Source organism: Dermacentor albipictus, chromosome 1 (assembly GCF_038994185.2).
Source record: "Dermacentor albipictus isolate Rhodes 1998 colony chromosome 1, USDA_Dalb.pri_finalv2, whole genome shotgun sequence".
Taxonomy (NCBI): domain Eukaryota; kingdom Metazoa; phylum Arthropoda; class Arachnida; order Ixodida; family Ixodidae; genus Dermacentor; species Dermacentor albipictus.
Window position 1 is genome coordinate 431,078,762 of NC_091821.1, and position 15,007 is coordinate 431,093,768.

General features: G+C 46.4%; 1 protein-coding gene across 2 annotated transcripts in view; it reads right to left on the reverse strand.

Annotated features, from left to right (window-relative positions):
* The window catches only part of Imp (IGF-II mRNA-binding protein), a 61,363-nt gene that overhangs the window by 8,477 nt on the left and 37,879 nt on the right, over nt 1–15,007 (reverse strand). For both annotated transcript variants that reach the window (XM_065440330.1, XM_065440328.2), the window contains exons 11-13: nt 12,240–12,323; nt 6,848–6,976; nt 5,173–5,286 (exon numbers count right to left, since the gene is read on the reverse strand). In XM_065440330.1, coding sequence (XP_065296402.1) covers nt 5,173–5,286; nt 6,848–6,976; nt 12,240–12,323 — 327 coding nt within the window. The remainder of the gene's footprint in view (nt 1–5,172; nt 5,287–6,847; nt 6,977–12,239; nt 12,324–15,007) is intronic.

Consider the following 15,007-nt stretch of genomic DNA (forward strand, 5'->3'; position numbering starts at 1 on the left):
ACGCATTAGGCTCCATTCTGCAAAAAAAAATATTTCTATCTGTTCCTGGTGTTAAGATATCGAAGCCTGAATATTGGATGGAGACTTTTTTTTTTTGAGAAAAGTACAAAAACAGCATTAAATATATGGGGACCCGGCGTCTGGAACAAACATTTAAGGGGGGACGGACCTGGGTTCTAAAACGTTTTTCTTTATTTTTCAGTTCAATTTGACCTAAGCTTCACTGTTTTGTTCAGTTTGCATGCTGATTTCAAATGTATAATTAATTTTTTGATTGCTGCTCTAGTTCAGAAAGTATTAACATCTGAAAATAAACTTAATGGGTGTTTCTCACGGGGCTTTTTGGCAATTTCGTGTTGCTAAATGCAAGAAGTTCATGACCTGAATGCCAAAGACTTGCATTGGGGGTGATGCTATGTTTATTTGTTTGAAAGCACTCTAAAGGTAAGAAAGCAGACCAACATTTACTGTGAATACTTTTTCTTATTTTCACTCATTACTATTTTTTATTGTAATTTGCAAAATGATGCTAGTGCGACAGAAACAGCATCACCCCCTAGATAATTTCAATATGAATACACTGATACCAAACTTACTGTATTTATTCAAATCTAGGCCGATAGCTTTTTTTTTTAATAATCCTATACCAAACTCTAGGGTCGGCTTAGATTCGAGGATCTTAAAAACGTGCCAGCTTTAACATATACTAATAAATACAGTGCATAGCTAATACCATCTAGAAAAGTCAGTATCGCAGCTGCTACTAGCCGTGTCAGTAGCCAATTGAAGTACATGAGCAACGTCGCCATTTTGACCTGGGTCTAACTGGTTTAGCATGGCGTTACCGCAATGACGCCAAACAGGTAATGCCACTATGCCGCCGCTTTCAAATGAAAAGTTGTGCTAGCCGCAGAGGCATTGCCAAACGCTCAAGCTGGGCGCGACTTCCGCATTGATGAGAAAGGCGTCCGTCGTGGGGGGGGGGGCTGCAAAAAGATGACAGCGATAAGAAAGTGACATAGAATGAGCTCAGGATGTTCATATTCAATTAATGCTGTTTTCATTTTGTGGACGCTGTCCTCACTTTATTTTGTTCGCCTACATTCAAGGTAAGTTTTTTTTTTTTTCCCCTTGAAGAAAAAAGCCCGCTCTTTGAAATGAGACCAAGATGTCCACACTTCGATGTGTGAAACAGCAGCTACGTTTTGCAGAAGTGCCGTTTTAGTATTAATTTCGGCTCAAATTTTGCTAGTATCAATGAAATGAAGCAATGCTACGGCTAAAATACTGATGGAATAGTTTAAAAATTCGGTCTGGTTGTGTAAAAAGAGGTGTAGATTTCAGAAACACCGTTTTCAAAAAGTGAGTTTTTTTTCGCTATTTTTTTTTCGTCCCAAAGGCCCCTATCCCCCTTTAATCCGCTCCAAAAGCTCTTTCGCACATTCTCTGCCCCTGTGGCCAAAGTTATGTGTCATTCACCCAGTCACTGCCCATGACGTCTCCCGAAATGGAGGTTTGCTAAGTCACACAGGCGTCATACGCACTTATTATAAACACGGAGGAAACGGAGGCAGTTGAGGCAAGCAATGGTGGCGTCACCACCTGATCAAAAATTGCAGTGCCTACAGGATCGCCGCGAGAACTGTCAACACAGTGAGAAACTAAGGATGGGCCCCTGCTTCCTTCTGTAACGATGATGACGTTAACGTGCTGTTGGTTTTGGTTTCTGTTTTGGTAGCTGTGAAGCATGGATAGAAGGAGGGCTTTGCTCTTTTGCATGCTTTGGCCACTTTGGCACAGGCTCGGAGCAATTCTCCACTAAAATGTCGTTTTGGCACAGGATAGAGCAAAGGTCCGCTCTCGGAGCAGTTGGCACAATTCTGTTTGCAAGCTGTTCCACCACTGCACTTCGGATGCAATAGGTGGCACCGGCCGTTCCGTTCATGCCAGCCATTCAGGAAGCGAGCACACCTGCAATCTTCGGCCTCTCGTTCCATCAACGCTTTAGTTTTTTTTTCGTAAGCTTGACTGGCCTTTAGGCGAGCGTCTCCTGATGCGCCACAAGACAAAAGCCGCTGCACCAGCGGCGTGAACGCAAGTGAAAGCAGACAACGTCGACCCACGTAAACTGGCAGCAACGGCAGAGACGGCGGCGCACGCATAACAAAAATGAAAAACAAAATGGCTGCTTTGGTGACGCCAGCCTATGGAAGGCGCAAGACGAGGGGCTCGCCTTGCGCACTTGCGCTCTGCCCAATCAGAGGCCAACAATCACCCTTCAGAAAAGTGGCAAGAGCCGTCCTTATGTTTGAGCGGTGCCACTTTGAGCCGGCGCAAAATGTGCACAAGGAAACCAGCTTCAAAAGCCCAAGATGGCGGCGGTCGGCCAGCGGCTGTGGCAGACGCTGGAAGTCTTGAACAAATTTAGCCTGGCTCCCGCGGCATTATGAAAGCAGATTTTTTCTTATTTACCGATCAAAATCGGCTATAATAATTTGAGGACAGATGCTTGAAGGCACAAACATTCCTAAAATGCATTTTTCTCAAAATAAATTTTTCAGCCATGTTTTATCATTCTAGAACATGCAAACCCCCCTTAAAAATTTGGGATGCGACTTGCAAAAAATGTAGTGCAACAGGATAGCTAAAAGTAAGCAAGTATGTTTCTGGACGTTTAAAGACTGCAAGTTAGAATTTTGATGTTTGTATCTGTGCTTTAGCCGAAGTTTTGAAATTTTAGTGTTGCAGCTTTACAAATGTGAATTCATGTTAGTGATTTATATAGGATTTCAAAATTTTACAGTGTCATAAGACACTACTATATCGTAGTTCTTGTGCACCCTCTGATTCACCAACATTCGGGTAAAAGAAAGAATGACGAGAACTGAATGAGTAGAAGGGACACAGTGCCAATCCCAAAATGTGAGACTTAAAAAAAACTGTGAGAAAAACAAAAATAAAACAAAAAAAGATGGGAAATCATAATTGGACACAAGAATGCTTCCGCTGATGACATTGCGCGGACGTACAGGCTCGTAACAGGATCCAGAATGCACCAACACAAACCCACATACACGCGAGAGGCACACGCAAGGAGTACGGGAATCAGTATCGGCACATCATCTGCAGTCTCCGAACTACTCAAGAGGACAAGCGGCTATGGTCGATGCAGTACGAGATTACAGGAAGCAGTGGCTTATCTACAGTGTGATTTTGTCATCGGCTGTATGCCACAACTACCTCCTCTTTCTTGCCCTGAGAAGCAGAGACGGCTTGCACTTTGTTTTCTATTGATGCGTGTCCTGTTCCGAACTTATTTTTTTGAAGCGAGGGTCAATTTGGTTTTCACGTTCACAGTGTGATTAACAAATAAACCGCGGATCAAGAGTTTTCAAACCAGGCCCACTGGCATGCCTAGCAGATGAGCTCTATACTGGCCGTGTCAGGGCACTAGGTGCCATAGTAACAGCGAAGAGGTAGGTGCCTCTGAGCGTGCTGGCACACAGAGCTAATAGGAAAGCCGCGAAGTTCTTCAGAACGGCCCCTAATTGTTTTTAACGCGATAGCGTTAAGGAGCTCGTGTCGCAGAAAAGCCGGTGTCGTCGGCGTCGGTGTCGGCGTCAGCGGCGTTGGCCGTGAGCGATAAATCCTAGCAGGCATTTCATGAATAAAAAACAACTTGCAAGATGGACTGGGTGGGAATCGAACCAGGGTCTCCGGAGTGTGAGACGGAGTCACTACCACTCAGCCACGAGTTCGATGCTTCAAAGCGGTACAAAAGCATCTCTAGTGAATGCGGTGTCGCCTTAGAAACGAGCTGTTTCGTGCGTCGCTTGCTCAGGCGCACATTTCGTTGCCGCGCCGAACGCTGCGTTGCTCGACGCTCACCACGTCCGATGCGGGGCGCGTAGTCGCTGTGCCGTAGCCCATTGACGGGTCGATGGGAACGCTGTCGCGTTCCACTCTTGAAGGCGAAGCTTAAGCGCCCTCCAATTTTTCATTTGCCCCTTTCCTATGCAGCCATAGTGGGTGAGAATGCAGGAAACTGAGAGAAGGAACTTTGAGCTTTTCGAACAATACCAATATGGCAGTGCTCTGCGGTGGGAAAGACTGGAGATTGCTACATGAACTCCATTGTTTCTGCACAATTTTGGGCTCTTTTCTCACTGTCTGCACTGACGAAATTTTTTGGGGCCCTTGGGGTGCGTTTTTGGGCAAATCATTTTGATATGGCGTAGATTAGGCATTATAGATGCGGAAACAAGTACCGTATCTACTCTAATCTAGGCCGGCCCCAATTCTAAGCCGACCCCCAAATGTGCAAAGCCAGAAAAAATTTTGAAAGCTTACCTCGAATGTAGACCAAACAAAAAAAACGAAGGACAGCACTCACAAAATGAAAACAGCATTTATTCAATATGAACATGCCGAGCTCACTCTACGTTATGATTGCTGCTAGCCCAGACCACACACACGCTTGCGGATGCATGCAAGCTTACGTCAGCAAGCGCAGACAGTGCGGCATGGCTTGCAGGCATTGAAACACAGCGCAATCCCGGTGAACATCTTGTTATTACGCGCTTATTTTCCTTATCGCAGTCATCTCCTTGTTGCAGCCATGCATAAAGCGCCTTCCCCCACTGCTCCCTCCAGCGACACACATTTTTTCTCATTGATGCCGAAGTCCCGCATGACTTGTACGTTTGACGATGCCTTTGTGGCTAGCACAACTTTTCGTTTGAAAGCAGGGCTATAGTGGCATTGCCTGTTTGGTGCCATTGTGATAATGCCATGCTATGGGCCACGCCGCACGCCAATATGACACAGGTCAAAATATCTAGCTAGTTGCATAGCTAGATGCCACTAGCTATGCACCATATTTATCATATTCAATTACAAACCGGCACGTTTTTTAAATCCTGGAATCTAAGCCGACCCTAGAGTTTGGTACATGAGTATTTGAAGAAAGCTATCAGCCTAGATTCTAACAAATCTAAATCCTAAAATCTTTTCCTAAAGATCCTTTTTTCACGCCTTTCAGTTTTTATGACCCCTGTTCCCCCTTAACAAACCAGCCTTCACTCACGGTACATACGACCGACGTCACGGTAAGCAATTCTAAGGCGTAAATGTGGAGGAAAAATGGCCAGCGAGAAAAATTAGCATGCTCACATGAGTGCTGAAGAAGTCACCAAGGAGGTGCACTGGGGTCTCCTCAGTGTTGGCATTCTGGCTCTCCTCTGGCAGCTTTATGAGCGCACGTGTCAGCCGCTGCAGCTCTCGAACCTGCAACACACACAAGCAGCCCAGACGATAAACAAACCACTAATGAACAGTGGTACCAATGAACAAACTATTGTGCCACGACGATGACATGTAGTGTTTAAGGGGGGACAAATAAAATGGTCGATTTGGACACATTTTCTAATCGTCTGATTTTCTTCTAAACCGGAGTCGAATTAATGGAAGTCTACTATCCTTGGAATCACGATTGCACTTTCATTGAGCTGAGATGCTCTTCTCGAATTCATCTCGTATGGCTTCATTGTTTTTCGGTACAGTTGAGAATGTTGAAGACGGTTCACCGAAGTGCTTTGCAATTTCATATTTTTGTCGGTCGCCTTCTCCACCTCGCGTACTACATAACTTCTTGTTCCAAGGTCAGGCACATTCACGCAGGGACTGGCAGTGCCATTTCCAACCGAAGACCCACAAAAGCACACGCGAGGCACATGTAACAAAGCAATCCACAAACCACATGGTCACAAAGCCTGCACTGGCCACTGCATGTATGCAAGCAAGCACAGAGGAAGCAGCGCAATTCTGGTTCGGCAGACTTTGGGCACACGGAATGCGGTGCAAGGGTAACACTTGCCCATTTCATGGCACACACTGTGTGCACTACTTCCGCAGCGCCACGGAGTGTGCGCACCCACGACAGCACTCCGTGTTTTGCGCCGAGCCACGTCGGGTGAGGGAGTGACCCTCTCCGTGGCCAGCTACGCCGTCGCACCCTTTTCTTCCATACTGCGCCCACGTGTTACCAGAGACGAGGAGCGGGTGCGCACTCGCAGCAGAGTTCAGCTCCTTTCGCACCGCACAAGCGGGCGAGCAACACTCAGCCTCTCTTGCCACGCTGCCTTTTCCTCCATACTGCGCTTTTATGTTATCAAAGGCAGGCAGCCCTTGCCAGTTCACTCTAAGCAGAGCAGCTTATCAGTGTGCTTCGCGTAACCTGGTAGAAAACCAGGCGTTCAGGTTGGGACTTGGACAAATTTCGAATAAAGCGATAATTCAAGCAAAGCGGCTTCATTACAATGAAGGTTTATACAGTACATTGCTATGGGGTAATGTAATGTGGCTGTATATAGGCCTAAGAGGACGCACTGTATAAAAGTTTAAGAGATGCACACTGCTGAAATTATGCGACTGAGCAACAGACACGTTTACTAAAATTAATTCGGATCGCGGTAAAGCAACGAAGTTTTGTTGTCTAGAGATACAGATCTCATTAAATTCTACGGCCATCCGCCCGAGATACAAGTATACTGCACTGTGACAAATGATCCTAGCTTTAGTTATTGTAGAGTTCCGACTGTATCCCCAAAAGTGACCATCCAAGAATACAGGTTGATATAGCAGCTATTGCTCTATCACAGCAGACTGCATTGCCTCAGGACACTTCAGCCTGCCAGAGATCGTTGCTTGCAACTAGGAAAATAAGACTGCACATGCAACAGGAACAAAGATGGCCAGAAAGATGCACGGCCCACTCCAGTTACACTATCCTTTCCAAACAAGCTACAACGAACTAAGCAAGCAGACAGTGCATGCTGTTGATACTCACCGTCTGGCCACCCTTGCCAATGATGCGCCCAACTTGGTTGGAAGGCACATAAATCTCTACCCTCAGGGTGCCGTCTGGATTGCCCATGCAGCCCTCGTAGCAAACTTTGTTGAAGATCATGCTTTGTGCCTGCATCAGAGCAACACGAAACAATGAAGAAAGGCCTGCAGCAGCACATCGTGGTCTACAACATGGTGCGGCACCTGAAGCAGCAATCTGCAGTCTTCCATATGCAGCATCAACGCCACACCAATGTCACCCATGGCATCTCGAAACATTTCTAGCACCAGGCTGCACATGTCAGTGCCTTGGTGCGCGAATTAAGCAGGCGTTTTGAGGACTTGTTTGTGGGCAAGTTCCTGCAGTTTACTGCCCATTTTTTCGAATGGTGCCAAAAGCAGACAGCACACAGAAAACATTGACACAAGCACACTATGGCACTTGTGTACATTATGTTCTCTGTGTGGTCTCTGCTTTTCGTGACATTCAAGACAACGCATACAGTAGAACCTCATTCATACATTATAGAAAAAAAAGCAAGAAAGACATACTAACCAGAAAAATTTACAGGCCAAGCCAAAGTCCTTAAAGAATTTGCCAGATTCAATTTTATTTGACACCTGCGAAGCGTTGCACAAATTGTTGCACCACAAGATGCTGACACATACCGAGCTGGTTGGCCTGAGACACATTCTGTCGTTTTTGCGGCTTCGTCAAGCTTACGTTTGCACTCTTTGAACTCTGCCTAGGTCAGCAGCTCCTACAGACAGTGCATTTCACCGGAAGTTCTGACGTGCCCCCACCACGAGATTTGTTGTGGCTCAAGATGCTGACACACATTGAGCTGGTGGGGCTCAAGTGGCTGGAGAGGCCCTTTGTAGTTTTCTTATTGCCTAGTGTTTTAAGATGGTTATGAGAAACCAAAAAGAAAACGTGCTGGTAGGCAACGATGCTGCCAGAGCAAAAATTGACACTCACTTCGCAGCGAATGGTGGCACATTTAGGTTACAGCCTATTGAAAAGCATCCAGTACACTTCCAACACCAATACGCCGCACCCTGGGAAACAGATAGGCGAAGATGCTTATTCCAATACGGTCATGGCGAAAAATGAGGAAAATCGGACTGTGGAGGGTTTTTGCGTTTAAAATTTCAAACGTTCTTATAAATTGGCTCTACGGGGTACATGGTGGTGCCATGAAGGCGTCCAATAAATCGGCCATTGACTGTAAAGGCTTTCCTGCGGACGTCTATTTACGAGATGTGACAGCCTCTCAACAGTTACAGACTAAGCAATTCCTAAAAGTACAGCACTTTCAAAGGTTTGTAAGACATGTCTTATTACACAGTGAGATGCAGGGATCATTTCGCGATAAACTCAGCTTTTGGAAACCAGGCGTTGCGGTATCGGCAACATTTACATCAACACTGTATCAAAATAGTTTGCCGGAAAGTGCCCTTAAAGTGCCCAAAGAATTTAATTTGCCAGTGCGCAGGGCGGGAAAACAGCTTTAAGGGGGGAAGTGGGTCTTAAAAATTTTTTATGCGAAGCATATTACGAGAGCTCAACCCAGCTCCTCAGGCGCGGCGGTGTCGCCTTGAAACCACGTGACACCGTGACGTCACGACAGAGGAGAAGTGGCTTTGGGTCAACTCTTGCAAGATGGGGTGGGTGGGAATCGAACCAGGGTCTCTGGAGTGTGAGACAGAGACGCTACCACTGAGCCACGAGTATGATGCTTCAAAGCGGTACAAAAGCGCCTCTAGTGAATGCGGTGTTGCCTTAGAAACGAGCTGTTTCTAAGGCTCAGGCGTGCGTCGCTTGCTCAGGCGCACATTTCGTTGCCGCGCCGAACGCTGCGTTGCTCGACGCTCACCGCGTCCAATGCGGGGCGTCCAAGGCGGGGCGTCCAAGGCGAAGCAGAGTAACGCATGAGTTGTTTCTTCGTCTAGCCGAACCAAATATAGCCAAGCAACAGCAGTTCACCAAGCTAAACAGTGGTTCAACAACTAAAATAAAGGCTAGTATGCTTCGCATCCTGGGCTTAACCTTACCTAAGCCACAGCCATTTTTTTCTTATTTTTGGGTGAATCTTTAATAAACTCCACTGTCTGGGGTAATTTTTCGTGATGATTTCAGATCTGTAATTAGATTTTTGATAGCTGTAGCAGTTCAAAAAATATTGATGGCTGAAGTCAAATTAATTTCAAACTCGTTACGGGGCTTTTTGATGATTCCGTCTTGCTAAATCAAAAACTAAATGCATGACACCATTGCTAAAGACCTACTGCAGGGGGTGATGCTATTTTTATTCATTTGGAAGCATTGTACGGACAAGAAAACAATCTTGCATTTATTATGTACATTTTTTTCTAATTAGCAGCGAGTACTATACCTGAATGTAATTTTCATGACTGTGCAAGAGTAATAAAAATAGCATCACCCCCCAGATCATTTAAATACGAATAAAATGATACCACCCTTGTCATTTTTGGCCAAAGACAACCCAGAAAAAACACCCGTAAGGCGAAGTACAGTGTGCAAAAACATCGAACTGAAATAAACGCATTTGAAGTTTCAAACGAATGTAGCTTTTGCTGAAGTGAATCTACAGCAATACAAATGGTACCATTTTGAAGCTCTATGTTTTGTAAGAATGGCCATACTAAATGTGTAACTGCACACTCTCAAAATAATAGCACACTGGCCACTGAACTAGCACAAGACACTTTATTAGGCACCATGCTCTACAAAGAGCATGGTGCGTGGGTTTCAAACCGAAGTGTAAAACTCTGTGTGGGCATGAATATAGTTCCAGTGTTGTACATGCAGGCTGTCTGATTGATAGCAGTCTCCATTACAATCAGTGAGGAATTTTTTTTCATTTGGTATAATTGACCATGTTACTGAATGAAAGCTCCGAGTGTAAGTAGCCTTCCAAGTCATCTTCACCTGACAGTGGCTGTGGAACTTAGGATCAGAGAGCCAGTGATAGATATGCAGCTGCTAGGTGCTTTCCAGAATTTTACTTTTGTATGATGCCTCGATCACTTCTGCAGCCAGGTGTGTGCCAGCCCAAGGGGCCTAGTGAACAGAGCTCATGATGAGGTTCTCTTTATGAAGGGGTGGTATGATAGATATTGTTACGAGCTATCGTGACAATATGATAATAGAGTGAACGCGCAATGTGCTTGGTTGCAAGTCCGAAGTGCCGATGTGCGAAATGCACAGCCGCAGATACAAGGAGCCGACGCGCGATGTGCTTAGTCGCACAGTTCAAGCTGCCGACGCGCGAAATGCCTAGTCGCGGGCTCGAGGAGTCGACCCTCGACGCGCTTATTCGGGCAGTCCGAGGTGCCGACGCACGAAAAGCCTAGTCGCGGGCTCGTGGAGTCAACCCTCGATGCGCTCATTCAGGCAGTCCGAGGTGCCGACGCGCGAAATGCCTAGTCGCGGGCTCGATCGAGGAGCCGACACTCGATGCGCTTATATTCGCGCAGTCGGAGGCGCCGATGCACAAAATGATTAGGTGACGGTCCGAGAAGTCCGCGCGCGATGTGCATGATCGCCGAGTCGGAGACTCCCTATGCACGAAATGTTTAGCCGTGTTTCCGAGGATTGCGTGCGCGATACGAATTTGTCACGAATTTGAAACACCGAGTGCTGAAAGGCTTAGCCGCATGTCCGAGAATTCCGCGCGTGAATGTTGGTTGCGAAGTTCGCGTCGCCGATGCTCGGAATGCTTAGCCGCGAGTCTGAAACGTCCACAAGTGCAGGGATCGGCCACGCTACTGTGATGTCCGCGTAGCGCCCGTTTTGACACGTCGAGATTACGGCGAGTGGAGACATCAAACTCGCGAGGTGCAAAGAGCTGAGCAGACGACGCGAGCGCCGGACCAATGGCGAACCGCGCTGGAGTCACGTGGCAGGCGCGGCCAATCGCAGACTCCGGCACGACCTTCAATCATTTGCTTTTTGTGCGCTTGTTTCTGTATGGAGGAGATCGCTGAAGCGGCAAATTTGAAGACGGAGAAATGCGCTTTCCAACGAGACCAAGATGGCGGCGCTCGGTCGCGCCGTTCCGGAGATATCGTGGCGTGAAAAACGTTCTTTCTTGATTTCCGCGAGATTTTTCGCCACCTTGGCTGATAAAACGAATTTTTTAGAGCACTTCTAAGTGGTTTACAGTGATGATATTTGGGTATCAGATAGAAAAGGGGTTATAGAAACTGAAAATGTGATTTTCAAAAAATCGATTTTTTGGCCATTTTTCGCGATTTAAAACCCGCGTCCCCCCTTAACTCTTCGAGGGTCAATGATGTAAATATACGGCACCGCAAAAAAGTCCGAAAATGGTCAATGCCGTATATTTACAGCGCCGTCTGTACATTTAAAAAGCGCGCCAATTTCCCAACTTCTTCTTTTCTGTCATGTGCTGCCACTATGTGGGAATACAGGGAATTTTTTTCGCGAGCCTCCCTCTCTCGGTTTCCGTTGCATGGTTTGTTTTAGAGTTAGTTTGCACCCGCACGACTATACACTACCACTCGCGCATTGGCACGCCGGACGACGGTGGTTTGGGCTTTGTTCTGCGGGCAGTTTCGGCTTCTTGCGCTTGCAAAACTGATGGCTATCTCGTTACTAATCACTAAAAGGGCAATCGCCTCTTTCTCGCTTATTTAGTGCTCACAGGGGTGCACACAGGAAGGATGCTGCCGTGTATACGTTTCCATTGCTTTTTTTTTTTACTCTCACAAAAACTAATTGCCCCTGGTTGGCAATAAGATGAAGATTAGCAGAAGTTTGTCACACATGCTTTTTTGACGGGCACGCAACCACACAGTTTTCTTGAGTTCGCGCACCTACGCAGTTCGATTACGCTATGGATGTACATATTAGATATTAATGTAAGAGCAGCAACATTTGAGTCTTGAGAAATATTTGCGTATTTGCGTAGGCCTCGAGCTGTGTTCCATGTCAGCGGTGATGCAGACGCACAAGCGTGCAGCGTTCGCGACTCCCTTCGCACGGTGTCCACAACTGAATGGAAGTTGAATTTGATGGACCGGCAAGGCCAAGAACAAATTTTCAAAGCCCACCAAACGACGAGGCAAAGGTGCAAGAAGATGACTAATAGCTATGATGCCGAATATTACAGCTCTGGTCCATTTTATTAAATCTGCACTGCTTGCAAAACTTTGCAGCCCGTTTTCCTCCCTCTTCTTCTCTTAACAGCTCCAGTGTAAAAACCTCTCTCAATCCAGTTGCTGCCTGCGGAACGGCCTTTATGTCTCAAGCTGCTTTTAAGCCACGGAATACAACAGAACAACAATGATATGCGCGTGCACAATTGTGCGTACAAGGTGGCTGGTTATACACTATAATTACTCACCCTCCACTGGCACTCGGGAGTTCCCACAATCGTGACCTTTCTCTCATGAGCATCAGCAGGGTCATCCTTGTTTGGTTGAGCAACCTGAGTGGTGCAAAGGAGAGAGAAAATTAAGGGAATCAAACACAAAAAACCAGAACCCTTCATTTTACTGTGAAGGCACTGGACAAGAATGTGGCACTTTTTGCTGCATTCGCCCATTTAAGGGACAGTCAGCGCAGAACAAGCATGTCACTGCAGCAAAGAAAAACTGAAGACTATCTAGAATATGGTTGACACTTGTAACAGATCTAGCAAGAAATGTCCCTAGCATCCTATAGCCCGTTCATTCTCAAATTTAGGGCTGCTAGCATATGTAAAACTTGTGAATGTAATACAGACGCCGACTGATTTTTCTGACTCTAAAAATTCGGACACGCTCGATTATTTGGTCTGCTTTACGGCACCGCCTTCTCCCCATAGACCATAATGTATAACTGCCGAAAGTATGGACACCTTGCAACCTCTTGTCTGCTTTTTCGGACACTCCTTGAGCCAACTCGATTCCTGAACGCCGTTTTTGTTTTGAACAGAGCCTCCTTGCTGCACCACGAAGTGGCGCTACCGCAAATCCCTGCTCATCATCATCGTTCCTGCCTGGTTCGATAGAGTGGCTACAGCAGTTCTGGTCTCAGCTTAGTAAGCCATGTCAAGACAATCCAGCAGCTGTTTTGTTTCTTTCTTCATGCATCATGTTGTAAGTAGGCCACGTTTTTTGTTTGTGCGACTGGTGTTGGCGTCGTGGTGGTGTTTGTTTTGTGTACTGTGTCGAGGTTGCGGTGATCCAACGTGGCGTACCGGAAACATAGCGTCAAATGTCTAATGGCGCCGACAGTGCCCGCGCAGACTGCGCTAGGGAATGCTGGCAAGAAAGTGCCGAGAGGCCTAGGATTTGTCGCCTTCCGATGTGCTCTACTGCCGCCGAAAATGTTCTGCCGAGACATGCACAGTGGTTGCATTGCGATTCCGGACACCGTCTCATTTGACAGTTTCATAGGTTCTGACACTGCTGTACTGACATGCGCAGAACTTGACGACGGCGAGATCATTTGTCAGGTTTCTGCTGCACCGCCGGAGGCTGACTCCGAGTCGGAAGGTGATGCACCATGTGCTACACGCTGCCGTCGCGTACGGAGCGTGCACAAGCAGTGACTGTGCTTTCAGACGCCTATAGTGACCATATGACCCTCTCCGAGATTCAGGCTAATCTGATTGCGCGTAAACGGAACAGCGTGCAACAGTGCATTCATGATTTCTTCAAGCCTACTGGCGAGCCCGAATGAGTGCGTGGAAATAAAGGATTCCTTTTTTTTTTTTTAACAGCTTTTTCGGACACCTGTTTATTCGGACTTTTCTACAGTCCCCGTGAGGTCCGAATAAACGGTCGGCAACTGTATGAAATCTTTCCATTTAATACGAACTCGAATAATGAAAATCAAGAGGGAACTGAACTGAATATTTTTTTATTATGATCGTATTTACTTAAATCTAATGTGACCGTGATGTTTTTTTTTTTAACATGAGGGTTGACTTTCCAACCACACGAAATAAAAAAAAAATGCCACGAATGTAACGCAATATGAAAGGACAAAGATATGGTACCTTTATTCAAGAAATCACAGTTCGGAAATGTTCTCTTCACTTATTGTCGCCGTCTGAGGTGGAGGCAGCTTTTTAGGGTGATCCCTTTTGGAGACAGTTTCACTTTCCCGAAATTTCGCGTGACTTGGCACAGGGAATGTCCCCGACAAGTGCTTCCGGTGCTGTGCCAAGCTCGCTATCAGTGTCAAGAGTGCCGTCAGCTGGATACAGTCGAACCTCGATAATTCGAACTCAAAGGCCCAAAAATTTCTTCGAATGAAAAGGAGTTGAAATTAAAGGAAGCTAACTGGATGGAGGACTTAGCTACAGTGGCGCATGTGCGTGGGAAGTTCCACGCACATGAGTGGGAAGTTGCAGAAGACTTATTCACACGTATTTACAAATTAGTCAGTTATTAGGCACACTGGTGCTCATACTGCAATAGAAGACGGAGGGTGCAGGCATGTATAATTAAAGGAAACGAACCATGTCCCATGACAATTGCCCCTTCGAACTTTTGGTATGCTTCGAAGCCCTGAAGATCGGCATTTGCAGTTGAATCTCTGTGGCGTCATGCTGCGACCTAGGCAAGGCCTCAGGGATTACCATCTAATGTGCAATCTTTGAGGCCATATTTGATGTCTAGGGTCCCTGACATCATAGATGTCTTGCCGGGGTTGCAGAGGAGATAATGGCGGCAAATTCGGCGTTTGCTGCAGATACGGAATCCGGATAACTGATTACGGAGCTGCCGGCTGTGCAAGATATCAGCTGTCTTCACACATTTAGTCTATGGGGCCATTGGTAGTGCCGCAAAGCTGTCCGAATTACCAAGCATCAAGCATGTCTGAATTATCAGTGTCCGATTTACCAGATGGCGACTATAATGCCATTACTAGAATGTAACGCAAGGGTCAAGTTGAAGTAACGAAAATCAAGAAAAATACTTGCGTTAAAATCGAGTAAATATAGTAATACCGTATTTACTCGCATAATGATCGCACTTTTTTGTCAGAAAAAATTGACGCAAATTCAGGGGTGCGATCACTACGCGGGTTAAATTTCCCGCAAAAAAAAATTTTTTTTTGTCGTCCCGCGTTTGCTGCGGGATGCGAGTGCGGGACACCAAAACAAAAATGGCGGCCGGC